Raw genomic sequence first — 14564 nt, forward strand, 5'->3', positions numbered from 1 at the left:
CGACCGAAACTTAATTTATGAAAGTTATTCCTGCAAGAGTTAATTAACATTTAAGTCTATGGGAATTTCACTAATGATGACTCACTTATGGCCCACTACTGTATCTGCATAGCTTACCTATCTGTGCCATGCCGTGGGTGACAATTGCCAAGAGCACTACAACGGTAGCGGCAGTCATGTTTTCAGTCTCGTTGTTGCTACTGATCCATTTACGACGATAATCGAAGTTTGTTTGTTGATCAATTGCAGTTTCTACTTGTCAAGGGATAGTGACAACAGGTTGCACGAAGATAAAGGGATTATGCACGCAACATAATGAACATAATTGGATGGATTTTATTGATGCAATGTTTCCACTGGGTGACGCCCAACACTGGACTGTTTCAGCTATACGAATACGGCATTATGAAAGATGTTTTTCCAGGCAGTCTGCACTTGACTATCCGGCCCATTACGCCTCTCTATGTAGATATACAATCTTGTTTTAAAAAAATGTCCCTACCGATGCATTCACATAATATTATTATTGAACTATCGTAATTAGATACCAAAACAGAATGCGGCCAAGCACATCACTGGGCCTGACCATACACATCCGTCAGTCGCCTCTTTGAACAAATGATGTTGCGGGTAATACTTTGTACCGATAATTTAAAATTAAGAGGACAATACACGACTAGTTATGCTCATAATAGAGGGGTGGGGTGGGGTAGCCCAGTGGTTAAGGCGTTCGCTCGTCACGCCGAAGACCAAGGTTCGCTGGCTAATTCCACTTACCCAACTTACTGGGGTGTGTGTGTGTGTGTGTGTGTGTTTTGCCGGAGATTAACAGTTACGGATCAGTGATTTCGCAGTGTGTATTTGTTACCCCTGGTTTGGTTTTGCCATAATTTCACCCAGCACTGAAATCAGAGCCAGTCAGAGCAATCTGAACTATGCCAACGACAAGTATTATTAAATGGAGATTTCCTTGTTTCTCCACTGCACTATGGCAAACGTTCAAGTAAACACTCGTTTCATTCCCGATGGACGCGGCGGTCGGTACTTGGTCTACAGGGGCTGTAAGTCCATTATCAAGATCACATCCATTGGAAGTGTTGTGAGAAAGTCTGTCGTTCAACAATCAGCACTATACAATGTAGATCTTACAAGGATGTACACTACCACCATCCAGACGAGACCCAAAGAGCAGTTGGAACCTTCCCTGCATCCCTCAAAGACATAGTCCGTGAGCAGTCCAAACTGATTTCAGCTATTTGCCAGGAAGAGGTATCAGGTAATAGATCTTTTCTTATAAATTCAGCTCATGATCAAAGCATGCTTATCTTTAGAATGAACAAGATACTAGTGGTGGTCCGATTAATTGAAATAATCGAAGATTGGTCGCAGTGCCTAAACGACCAAGCAATCGATTGTGTTTTCTCATAATCGAACACAACAAATTTTGGAAAACTTGTTTGCATCAACAATATTTTACACAAGGTTGGTTTTGTCTGTGTAAATAAATGTACATTTCATAAGCACTACAAGCTCGTTACAAGTCATGATTGAATTTATCTTAAAGAATCCAGGAAATCCGTGTTCCTAACATACTAATCATCCTTTAAATATGCGAAATTTGCCAATGGATTTTGTGCAATTTGCAAAAGACCCAATTGCAAATTACTACATGTTTTTTCTTTATTTTTTGTGCGTGCATTAACAAAGATAACAGGAACATTTGATAAATGACGCAAACCAATTATTTTCGATGATTGATCGGTTGTAATGAACCAATCATCAATTATGAGATTTTGACCAATTCCCAACACTACAAGATACTGGTCTCTATATTTGTATTGATCTTTACCACATATGTGGGTTATTTCTCTGTCTGTATTTCTAATGTTGCTTATTTATTTAGCAGATCTTGTATCCCGTGCCACTGATCATGTCACTATTGCCAGAGTCCTAACCATCAACTGTGTGAGGTCCATCCTTTACCGCAGCAGAGACATCCTACCTCTTCCACGACACCGATCTCTTCTAAGCTTTATAAGCGGATGTTGTATTAACTTGTATATATATAATTAATAAATAAAGCTAAACACTGAGTCAAAAGTTTATTCTATCACATTTGGCCCCAGATACTATTTCACAGGGAACAAATAAAAAGATTAAAGGGGATTATCACGCCCCAGTGATTTCTGCGACTGAAACAATGGGAGATGGGTAAGTGGGAAGACCCCGGTTCGATTCCCCACATGGGCACATTATGTGAAGCCCATTTCTGGTGTCCCCCGCCGTAATATTGCTGGAATATTGCCAAAAGCGGCGTAAAACCAAACTCACTCAAATATGCTCATACCTTAGTATACTCATTTTGCTATGCACACAAAAAATCAATCTGAGATTTTTAGTTGATCACTGGATTGTCTGGTCCAGATTCAGTTGTTTGCAGACCCCTGCCATATAGCTAGAATATTGCTGAGTGCGGCACAAATCTAAACTCACTCACTCTCAGATGTTATTGTTATAGCGTTCGTTTATTGTTTCATACACATGAAAAAAACAATCGCAACATATGTAGCCATTTATTTTCATATCATAAGGTTGTGTTGTATGATTATTTGGACCATTCGGGCGCACCATACATTAGTTTTAAATATGAACGTGGTACGATCAAAGGCGACCATCCCATAAGATATGTGTACCTGAAATTAAGTAAATATCAAGTTTTAGTAAACTGTATCTGCAGATCAATATCTTGGAAAATCAATTGATTGCGTTGTAGATAAGCAAGTACGAGGCCTCCTAAACGGCTCAAAGATGGCAAGTTACAGGTATGGGGAGTGCTGGCATATCATTGAGGGGTGTGGCAAGAGATGTTGGTAGTCATCTATCGACTATCAGCCGATCGGCCAGAAAACATCAGCTAACTAATCACGTTAATGTCCACCACGAGTGACAACAAATAGGGAGGATACAACCCTTATCATAATCACAACACTTCATCCGTTCCTGCCAAATGGTGTGTTAAAACAGTGGCTTCCAGGTCAAGGTTTGGCCATTGGAACGGCCCGAAATCGCCTAAACTCACCGGGTGCACATCCAAATGACCTATCACACACCCATCGTTATACCCAGAGCACAAAGCAGCACAAGCTTCAGTGGAATTTGAGGTCCTTGGGAAAGGTCCACTCTTCCGGCCATGCGTGAGGACTATTTCTGCTGTCTCCCACCTTGATATTGCTGGAATAGTGCTAAATCATGATACTCGCTGACTGTTGCTTATGTCTATGTGTTATATACGTGTAACTGTGTGAATTGTCCAACTCTATGTCGATCTTAAGTTACAGTCCGTTTGAGTCAGAAACGGACCGATGAATTGCAAATTTGATCATTGTACAAAATTGCCACATAAATATAAATAGTACACATGTTTATCATTTACTTATACCCAACAGCTTTCTGATATTTGAAAATTTTCCGGACTCCACCAAAAAAGTTGTTTAAGAAACTATCATCATTGAAAACGCAAAAGTTGTTATCTGTCGCGGCGGGGTGTGTACTATTTATATTAATGTGGCAATTTTGTACAATGATAAAATCTGCACTTCATCGGTCCGTTTCTGACTCAAACGGAATGTAGTCAGGCATTCTTCCAAAGTGTGTTGGGAGGTCCGCGAGCAAGATTTGGGGCCGGGGATTGAACGAGAGCTACTTCCATCTCACGTTTATCTCAGACGGAAACGGTTAGAATTAATCATGAGTAACCCATCGGATAACTAACGTTTTCGGGTGGTCAAGCACGCTGACTTTTCGACACTTGTCAACGTATCTCAATTCCGTAGATCCATGTTCATGTTGCTGATCTGTCCATTTTCAGACGCCTCCATATAGCTTTGATTCGACGTTGACCTTCGTTCACAGACTGACGTAGTGTCTACAGATATCAACTGTTGGCATACGTAACATCTTATCGGCTGATCGCAGCCACAAAATCAACACAACAGTTTGTGTTTGCAGCAGGATTTTTACTGACAAATTATCAACAGATCAGTCATTGGCGTTACAGAGACTCTTTAACGCCATTGCTTGATGACCAACACTGACGCTCCAATGCAGTGAAAGTGGACTGATGCAAAGAAGCAAAACGAAAACTGAAGAATAAGATAAGATATTTTATGCTCCCTACGTTTATTTAACATGTGCTACATGGTTTGTAGGTCAAAGGTTGAAAAGCCAAGGATGACTTCCTACAGCGTGTCGTTGGATCACGGACAAACTGCAAATAAAAAGTTATAAAGGTTTAGACAGGTTTTACATTCAACTGATCGATACCTTTAAAACAAAGGGTTTTCAGGGCTGTGGATTTGTCCAACAGCCAAACTGGAAAACTAAATACAGATAAAGACTTATAAACGTTGATTTGTACTCTTGTGGGTATTTTCACCTCCCAATTGAGTGAGTGAGTTTTGTTTTACGCCAATGTTTCAGCAATATTACGACAGTTGACACTATGGGTTTCACGCATTGTACCCATGTTGGGAATCGAACCTGGATCTTAGGCGTGAAGAGTGAACGCTTTAACCACTAGGATACCCCACCGTCCTCTTCCCAACTACAATTGAATACATTACTGACTGAATTTCCAAAATGGCTACATATATGATTTTGGTTTGGTTATCTGATATGAAACAGGTCACAAATAAATGTTTGCTGGACATATTTCATCTTAACTGGTCTTAAGGAGATGGTAGTAATTTCAAGTGGATGATGTTACGATCTTCCGTTTACCTACCCATACAGTTATCCATTGTACCATTCCCGAAGAACCCGTCATTGCAAGTGCAGCTGAATGCGCTGGCAGTGGCTGTACAGGTAGCAGCGGCATCACAATTGTTGGTCGAGTTTGAGGCACACGGGTCAACTGAAACAAATTGTCGAGAGAAGCGTTAAAGGTCGGCTCATTTGAAATGTAGTTTCTTGGTACAACAACGTACGAAATGTGTAACTGCAGCATACACGTATCTTACATCATCAGATGAGACATGGATAGTTACTAAATCAGGAATGAATCCGTCAGTATCTGCATAAAGTGTGAAAGTAAGGTAGCACTTTTTGTGGTGACATTTAAGCCTTGGTGTTCCAAAATGGTACGATGGTTTTTTACATTTCTTAGCCCAAATATCATGGTCATCGTTGATTGGTGGCTGATAATTGTTGTTGTTTAGTCTCTGGCGGATGGGGGGCAAGCCAACACTTATCTGTGGTTATTGATTATGATCAATATCAGGGTCTGCTTCCAGATGAGAGGATCCATGAAGATCCCGGTTAGAATTGGTCTTCCGCGACTCATGCTTGTCGTAGTGAGTGAGTTGAGATTTTAAGTCACATCGGCAATATTTCAGCCATATCGTGTAATTATAGTAATTGAATGTACTTTTTAAAAAATCTGTGAACGAAGGACAGTAAAACAACTAGATTATCACAAATATAAGTTTAAAACTTGTAATTAAATCTAAAATATTTTAACTATAATTAAGAAATACAGTTCGCTCTACCACCATGTATTGTGTTATAAAACACACTTTCGCTCTGAACTATTATAGTTAAAGTACGAGGACGCATGTATAGTTTTATTACACTATACATGGTGGTAGAGCGAACTGTATTTCTTTTCTAAGATGCCAAATTTAATACTTCCTAAGGATAATTACGATTAATTTAAGGCAGAAAACAAACGACGGTGTCCGTGACCTAAATTAAGAATCCTCGCACAGGGCTAACTGGCGCGCTGTTCTATTGATGTGTCTGCCCCCCTACGTTAAGACGAACGTTATCAGAAAAACAAATGATAAACAGTTTCATGACGGTTAACGTTCGGATTAAATATCTTCTCTAAAGTATTTTAATTACATCTGTGATTAACATAAACCATGTGAACGTCGCATTTTTTACTACCAACGTATGTTTAGATCAGTACATCCAGACGAAGCTGAGTAGTCTAGCGACATTCCACGATTGCATTGAGGGAATGAAAGCATTGCGAACGTTACCCAGTCGCTGAAAACTTTTGAGTCGAATTGATACATTTAAAACGTCAGAAAACATAAACGTAATGTTTCCACCAGTGATGTTAGGTGAGTGAAGCAACTGCAAACCAAGAAACGGGATGCAACGAAGTAGTTTACTGTAGGAGGCCGTACGAGGCGATGACAACTAACATGCATCGTGACGTCGCTTACATTGTGACGTAATGTAAAATGGTTCGATAACGAGGGGGCACACTAGAATGGCGCAGTGACGGGATAACGTCATTCAATTGTTACGTCATCAAAAACTATACCTTTATTGTCTGATAATGTATTTTGTTTTCGATTGTTCTAACCGCTAGGCATCTTAGAAATGACAATACAATATAAAAACAGGCTATAGATTGCCAACAACTGAAGGAAGATCACCATAGTAGATAACATGGGCACTTACAGTACATTTGCTTCCTGTATGGACCCGCTTGTAAGAGGCGACTAAGAGATTGGGGGCGTGGTGTCTAAGGCGCCAGGCCAGTGATCCAGCGAGCTTGAAGGTGCCGGGATCGAGCCCACCTTTGACCGGGCGTAACAACCTTGGAGTCAACTTTCTGTGCAGGCTCTTTCAGTGTTGTCACAACCCCTAGTGTACAGCACAGAACCCTGTGCACTTAAAAGAACCCACGAATCCGTTGACAAATGAACAGATGGTGGCCACATGAATACGTGCAAACACCTAGTTGCGGGTACAGCAACGTGCAGTATACTTGGACAAAGTACTGTGACTATGTGTCCCAGTCCACCCAGCTGTGAATGGGTACCTCGAAAGGATGGGGAAGTCACATTAACTCGATGTGGATTGTGGCAGCAAGAGTTGTATGTTCACCAGGGAGTTGAGATTGATAATATGATGTGCCGCTGGGATTGACATCCAATGATTGAGTGCAAGACAAAGAAGCGCTTTGAGAATGCATGTGGGATGGACTATAGCTCTATATAAATACCCATATAATATAATAACGGGATCTGGTTTTCAGACTCGCTTACTTGGTTGACACATGTCATCGTAAAGATATCGCTGCATAGATCAATTCTCGTGATGCTGATGACTCGAAAATGATCCAAAATCGTCATATATAGCTCGAGTGCGGCGTTTAACAACACACAAATCAAAATGAGACGTGGAGAACCGGAATCCAAAGCATTGGAGTCGATCGCAGCCAAACCCCTTCTATGCCCAGTTCATTTCTCTGAATGTTCTCAAAACCCTCATGAAAGATGCGAATGGTTGTGTCCATGTGTAGTGTAGTGAGTCGTTTAAACAGTCATAAGGGTATTATTAATCATAGTTTGATCAGAAGTAACTCTTATCAGGTATCAAAAGTCTTGGAACCCTGCCCTGTCAAACCTCTTCTGTGCCCAGTTAATTTCTCTGAATGTTCTCAAAACGCTCATGAGAGATGCCAATAGTTGTGTATATGTGACGCATGGTCAGTCGTTGGACAACCACAAAGGTGTCATTTTAAAACAAAATTGCTGTTGATCTTTTTGATTTCGACCTTTTTCGAGACACTCTCTTCTTCTTGAGTTCCAACAATGTCAAAGGACAGATAATTATTCTGTGACCTTGACACCATGTTCACATGGATGGTTGTTGGTGTTGGCCTTTTTAATGGTAGGGTCTTTATGACAACATCATGGCATATTACAACAAATTATCAAGCCTTGTTTTTGTTGCCACCTTGTCGCGTATACGGCTCAAAAAGAGCTTGCAACCACTGCACATGGTAATGAACTTAATCATACCTGAAATGTTAAGGGAGTACTTTACACTCTTCGTTGTGAGGTTGAGTTCCTTCAAGCCATCCCTTCGCAGATAAAAAATACTCCTTTAACATGCAAGCACCTACCATCACACACTCTACCATTGCCCACAAATCCGGCATTGCAGTCACAGTTAAATCCTCCGTTCTCCAAAGGTGTACAGGTAGCATTACCATCACAATCGTTGCCTAAACACGGGTCCACTGAAACAATGAAGCAGGACTGATTAGAACAGGCGCCTGACATCAATCTTGTCTATTGGTATGGAATCTAACCACCAAGAATCAGCTGTGTGCACACCATCTTGAACAGTATTGCAGTCATATCAGATCAATATATGTCTGGAGAACGACCATTAAGCCACAACTTAAAACGGTACCACTTCGGACCCACGAAACCAACCTTCTACATGTCATGCGAGATATTCAGGAAGTGTTCCTGGTAGTTGGATGCTATGTTTTTTTAGCGTATTTTTCAACCCTATATGATGGCGGTCAGTGAATGATCGAGTATGGACTATAAAATCCAGTGACCTAACATCATGATCATCGATCTTGGCGATTGAGATACGTTGACCATCTGTTCCCAGGAAATGTGACTATTTTTAATTTTACGTGTCTCCGCATTAATGAAACAACAACTGTCATTTACTGATTTCACCTGTTTATTGCATGTTTATATTAGGTGACAGGCTTGGTAGGTATCCGAGAAATAGAATTTGTTAATGATGTGTTATTTATATGCGTGACTTAGGGTAAAACGTTAGTCAAAATCACCAAAATGTGCATGTCTCCATTTATGTATAACATTTTGATTGAATATTTCAAAGTAAATCGTCATCTAGTGTGAACAAAACAGATGACATGTTCGACATAAGGCATTGTACCTTTCGTCCAAACCAAGAACATATCTTCATATGGGTATACTTTCTTTAGAATTTATGTTAATATGATGTCTCCAAAAAAGTGTAATCTACGGTACCCCATGAAAATAACCAAATACGTATTATATAAATTATATGTAATCATTAGATAGTATTCCTTATTTAGAGTTTGATGTCATATTGTCCAAACATAAATCTCATAGCCACTAAATTTCAGCCGATTTCTCACCATGATGCTTCACAGGTTTAAAGTTGTAGAGATTTTTTAAGGATGTAATCTACGTGACCACCATAAGATAAAAACTGTACATCGGGTGTCACCAAAATTGTTTTAAAATGAACGGACCTGTTCAGTAGTACTAACTCAGCGAAGGAGATGCACTTCCTTTACACTTTAAACGTCTGGTGGGTCTGTGAAATCTACGTTATGTGATCTACGTGACCTCATTTCCAAAGGAGCATTATCTTTTTCTCGGTTTGCACACAAGAGTAACGTACCTTTGGCATTATCCGTCCACTGGTTCCAGAAGTAGTATTGGCGCAGTCATCCAGGCGCCAAAGCTCATGGCATGACGTACATTTTGTTTAGTGGCGTGATTACCTGAATAGAACTGACCACACACTGTCCGGGCTACTCAGGTAAGGTGGTTTTATGGATCTAAAGTTATGGCATAAACTCTTCTCAACATTAAATGATTATTTACTTTTAATTGGCTTATTATTATTGCTGTTATTATACATCAAACTAAACAGTTTGGATGGATTTAGCTGTGCTTATATACTATCTGCACTTTATATAATGAATGAAAGTAAGAAACAGTTAATCTCTTTTGTATCTTTTAATGTAACTCTGCGTAATAGAATACCAACATTTCACCAATAATATTTCTATATAGATATGGTAGTGTTACGGTACCTACCGTAGATTACAAGATTTGCAATTAAGTTGTATAATTATTTGGGTTTTTTGTTTATCACAATATATTACAGATAAAACTTATGTAAAATATATTTCCAGTAACACTTACTTTCCCAAACCCTGTATAGTAAGTTTGATGATCAATTCATGCAAATTAGTTTACACAATCATGGGTACCCAATCATGATTGGCGTTTTTCGTTTTCTCCTTGACATCTCACTTTCGATAGAACATCATTTATTGTTCACAAAATTCAAACTTACTTTAACATTTTATCATTTCCAGTTTTCAGATGGTGCACATTGCGAGAGAATAGATATCACATACTCGAACTGAACAGTGGGCCTTACAACCCAGTTCCGTTAGTAGCCATTCACGACAACCATAGTTTGCTGAAGACCACTTCTAACCCGGATTCCTTATGCTATGATATATGATAGTATTGAATACACCTACCAACACACTCTCCTTCTGCACCAGTTCCTATGAATCCTGTATTGCACGTACAGTTGAATCCACTGGCTGTAGGTGTACATGTAGCGTTTCCATCACAATTGTCGGCGTTGAGGGTACAGGGATCGGCTGTTAACAAACAGTTTGACCTTGAAGCTTAAATGGGAACGGGTGGTGAAAGGCAAAACGAGTGTTTGGATCCATTGGGACAGCCTCATAACTCCAATCACGGGTTTACGAAAAGGAATAATATCATTTTTTTATCGAAAATTAAACACCGTATTCACGTGGCTGAAAAATTGCTTTAAACAAAAGTGAGTGAGTGGGTTAAGAATTTTGGACATATTGGCAGTAATTCAGCTCTATCTTGACTCAAACATTTTTGACACAACTAGAATATCACAGAAAAAAAGCAACAGACAATACTATACATGTCTATAACAACTTAACGTAGATCACCCGGCTCAAGGCCATGGAGACTAACGATACCTTTGCTTCCTGTACGGACCCTAACTGGATTTACACCATCACTTCAGCCGTTGGCGATTGTGCTATTGATCTATTCACAAAACATGTTCATAAAAATGTTTTGAAAAATTCTAATTCATTTTAAAAAATCGTTAATTGAATGAAAACTGACATTATTATAAAGATGCTACTACTTTAAACAAAAGCTCTCGTTAAGCAATAATCAATCAGCAATCTATCGAGCACCGATTTTTTGTATTTTGGTTAACTGGTGTTCTTCTACTCACGGTCATTGCAGTTTCCAACAGTTCCATCACCGACAAGGGGCGGATTGCACATGCATTCGAAAGACGATGGTGTATCTTGACAAACTGCATTTGCGTCGCAGTTGTGCGTGTTATCTGCACACTCGTTAACCGCTAAAATACGACAAACACAAGGTTGTGAGTCTGTAAATAACATATACAACATAACAACATATACTAGATCATAGGAACAATCTGGGAAAAGCAATAGGTGAAGTGACAGTAGCAAACAGTAGTGTATCTTACGTATAATACAGACGTTTGCTGGTCGATCACAGATCTGGTTGATGGTGCAGTCCACAACACATGGCGGGCCTGGAAGAGGGAGTGAATATGGTTTTACGCCACATTTAGCAATATTCCAGCAATATCACCAGACACCACGGGGGACACCAGAAATGGCTTCACATATTGTACCATGTGGGGAATCGAACCCGGGTCTTCAGCGTGAGGAGCGAACGCTTTAACCACTAGGCTACCCAACCGCCCCAAGGGAGAACAATGTATATAAACAATCCAAAGATATACAACAGTCCATGCTTGGATATACCACACACTACTACCAGGCAAATGTTCATGTAACGAATTTGTAGGTGCCACATTATAGTAAAATTTAATCTTAAAATGTTTCTATATAGTTCTGTCCCCGTAAGGCGTTTCGTCATAATTGTTGTTGCAGACGAACATTATCGATCGATATTCGAGGGATTCTTTTATTCTGTAGGCCTAAAAACTATGTTTACGACACTTGTTACTTCAAATAACACCAAGGTTTATAGAAAATACCATCAAGTCAAATCTTTTTCTACTTCATAATAAAAACCCAGCATATTCTCAAAACGACTGATAAAAATACCTTTTCCTTCTACCCATGCAACTTATGAGTTAAGAAACAAGGCTTCCAACCAGAAGTCTTCTCTTTCATTTAAAGGCTAATAGGTGTTTATCGTATGGAAGACTTTGACAGTTTGCGACCTTTGACATTAAGATCCAACTCACTTGGATCATTCAAACTATTAATATCACGAAAGGTTCTTTATACCAATTTGATTTGTAAACATGATATCTTCGATCCTTTAAGTGGAAATAGATTGGGCCTATGGATATTTCCTAAAAGGTGGTATTTTTTCAATCACAAGTTCCTTAAATCAAAGTTTTTAAGCCTACAACAGTGATGTCCTTTAGCATATTAATCGACGTCCGTCTATGACAACAACCTAAGCAAAACGTTTTGCGTCCAATATCCCGAAAGACATGGAAGAGAAACAGCTGAAAACAGGAAATATGCTTTCAGAAAACAGTAAAATCTTAAAATTCTGAAGGGTAATACATTCGTTACATAGTCTCAGTAAATACGGATGCAAACGAACAATCCCATCCCATGCAATAGCCGTGTAACTAATGTTTGTTTATTGTTTAACGCAATATTCCAGCTATGACGGCGGTTTGTAAATAATCGAGTCTGGACCAGACAAACCAGTGATCATTAGTATGAGCATCAATCTACACAACTGGGATACGATGACATGCAGCAACCAAGTCGAGTCTGTCTGGTTCAGACCCGATTTATTTACAAACAACATCACACAGCTGTAATACTGCTGGAACACATATTTACTCATTATATGGTCACAGTTGTACAATCGACTCTGCCTTTCGCAGAGGTTTTTATGAATGTGGAAAGGGTTTTTGTCGCTTCAATTTGCTGAACACAAATTTTTATCTGGATTTTCACGGGTCCCGTGATGTTACGGATCACGTGATGAGGATCGGTCTTTCATCTGCTTTAGTCTTAATTCCACTCTATCGACGAAACTGGTGCCCTATGCTTCAGTTATTCTTAGTTTCAGCTGTATACACGTGTTTCGTCGAAGGAGATTCCTCACTTTCACAGATAAAATCATGACGTTTCATTGTAGAACATACCCGCGACATAACCAGATCGATTTCATATTTTCATATGTATACCTCACATAACGTTTTCCTGCTAGTATATATCAAACATGTACATTTATTTCACACATGCGTGTTGTTCGGGTATATTCTTCGTTAAGTACGATTAGGTTTACCTAATTCCGTTTATACTTACATAGTGAGGTGAAGATCGAATCAGTTATACACATAAGGGCATCGAAAGTTGCGACTTCGTACACGTGCTCTGCACCAGGGCTTGAGGCAATGCTTCCAAGTTCACTGACAGAAACCTCGTTCCCAACACCGACTGAGAACACCTCAGCCTCATTCTGAATGTTCGTAATTGCCCGTTGAAGAAGAAGGTTTGCGTTACTGGCCATTCCATCAGTGACAACGATCACAACATTGCGGGCGTCTGGTCGTTCACCGCGCCGATTCGCTGAGAAAACCGTATCGGCTGCAAGATTCAGCGCTTCGGCAGTGTTTGTTCCTCCTCCTCTGGCGTACACCAGTCCGGTAATAGCAGTCTGTAGGCCGGCTGCATCATTTGAATAGTCATCAAAATTTATATCAATAGCGGAACTTGTTGAAAAAGTTATCACTGATACCTGTACTGCATCTGTACTGATGTTTGCCCCCGAAACCACATCTGCCACGAACTGTTTAGCAATGATGAAGTTGTTGGCCCCAACCGACGAAGACTCATCAAGGATGATAGACAAGTCCACTCTTTGTTCTCCGCAATCTGCATTAAACAGATAGAAAATAGAAGTAATTATAGGAACATTCCGTCCAGCTCATTATCGAAACTTAAATGAACAAAAGCACTGTTTGAAACATTGTCTAACTGATTCAGTAATTCATTATTTTAACGGCCTTGTTTTCCCTTACGCAATCTTTGGTCAATATCTGCTCTAAATGTGTACTAATCTTTTATTCCCGATAAAAATAACAAAAAACCCAGACACTATAGATGACACCAGAGCAGATATTAATCAACCTCATCGCATCACGTGGGCGTTATAATGCATCTCTGGCTAAAATCGCCGAGCCTCTAAAGTTTACATATCATAATAAAGTGGAACACTTTTGGAAAGGAATTCATTCCACTGTATCTTAAATTTGAGTAGGGAATAATAATTGATCAACGTAAAATATATATGTTAATAGTACGTATAGAATACGATTTACACAACTGTTTCATATTAATGATTATTGTTATGGTACATTTTGTAGATTGAAAGATGAATGCATGTATATGTCTATACACTTACTTATTTGTCCATTCGTCAGCGCAAGGAGCCCTAGGAGAACGACGATTGCAGGAATTGTCACCATGTTTTCAGGGTTGTGGTAGGTGATGACTCTGTCGCAACTATCGTGGACGTTTTAAGGACACGAGAAGGTTCAGTCCATTCAGTAAAAGGGAGGACAGGTTGAAGTCAGGTAAAATATTCAGTACCCTTAAACCTTTGTAAGACTGGGGTGTTTTCGAACAAGTGTGTTAGTCGTTGACACACCTGTCACCTGTATGGATTATTGAAACATTAGTTATATCGATTTTGATTAAACTTCTCGTTCATTCATCAGATTCAAACGATATTCTGTGGTAATTATTTCCGGGCAAATCGCAATTTAGTTGAGCCCATCAAACACCTTAAAAGACAAATGTTTTCGAAATAGAGATACTCATTGTTTCAAAATTTGAGAGATTAAAAATCTAAGCTAAGTGGTATATAGCTTTCTCCACGTGAGGTCATAGAAGGTTTCTTTCGGATTGAGTC

The 14564-nt window shown here is 39.5% G+C and overlaps 1 protein-coding gene across 1 annotated transcript; it reads right to left on the reverse strand.

Moving 5' to 3' along the window:
• Positions 1-4162: 4162 nt before the first annotated feature.
• On the reverse strand, positions 4163-14230 carry LOC124279489 (fibrillin-1-like). Its single transcript, XM_046715310.1, has 8 exons — positions 14055-14230; positions 12956-13525; positions 11113-11181; positions 10849-10980; positions 10097-10222; positions 7925-8041; positions 4784-4912; positions 4163-4267 (listed from the first exon to the last, which is right to left on the reverse strand). The coding sequence occupies exons 1-8, from the start codon at positions 14116-14118 to the stop codon at positions 4257-4259; spliced, it is 1218 nt and encodes a 405-aa protein (XP_046571266.1). The 5' UTR covers positions 14119-14230; the 3' UTR covers positions 4163-4256.
• Positions 14231-14564: the final 334 nt, after the last annotated feature.

The sequence above is a fragment of the Haliotis rubra genome, unplaced genomic scaffold, assembly GCF_003918875.1.
Source record: "Haliotis rubra isolate DU_JTF1 unplaced genomic scaffold, ASM391887v1 Scf250, whole genome shotgun sequence".
Taxonomy (NCBI): Eukaryota; Metazoa; Mollusca; class Gastropoda; order Lepetellida; family Haliotidae; genus Haliotis; species Haliotis rubra.

Bases quoted from the DNA above. Each gene is read 5' to 3' on its own strand.
- LOC124279489 (XM_046715310.1), bottom strand. From the start codon at position 14,118: ATGGTGACAATTCCTGCAATCGTCGTTCTCCTAGGGCTCCTTGCGCTG. The intron at 10,981-11,112 runs GTAAGATACACT...GTCGTATTTTAG, and splicing joins AGCAAACGTCTGTATTATAC to CGGTTAACGAGTGTGCAGAT. The intron at 10,223-10,848 runs GTGAGTAGAAGA...GTTTGTTAACAG, and splicing joins TGTTGGAAACTGCAATGACC to CCGATCCCTGTACCCTCAAC.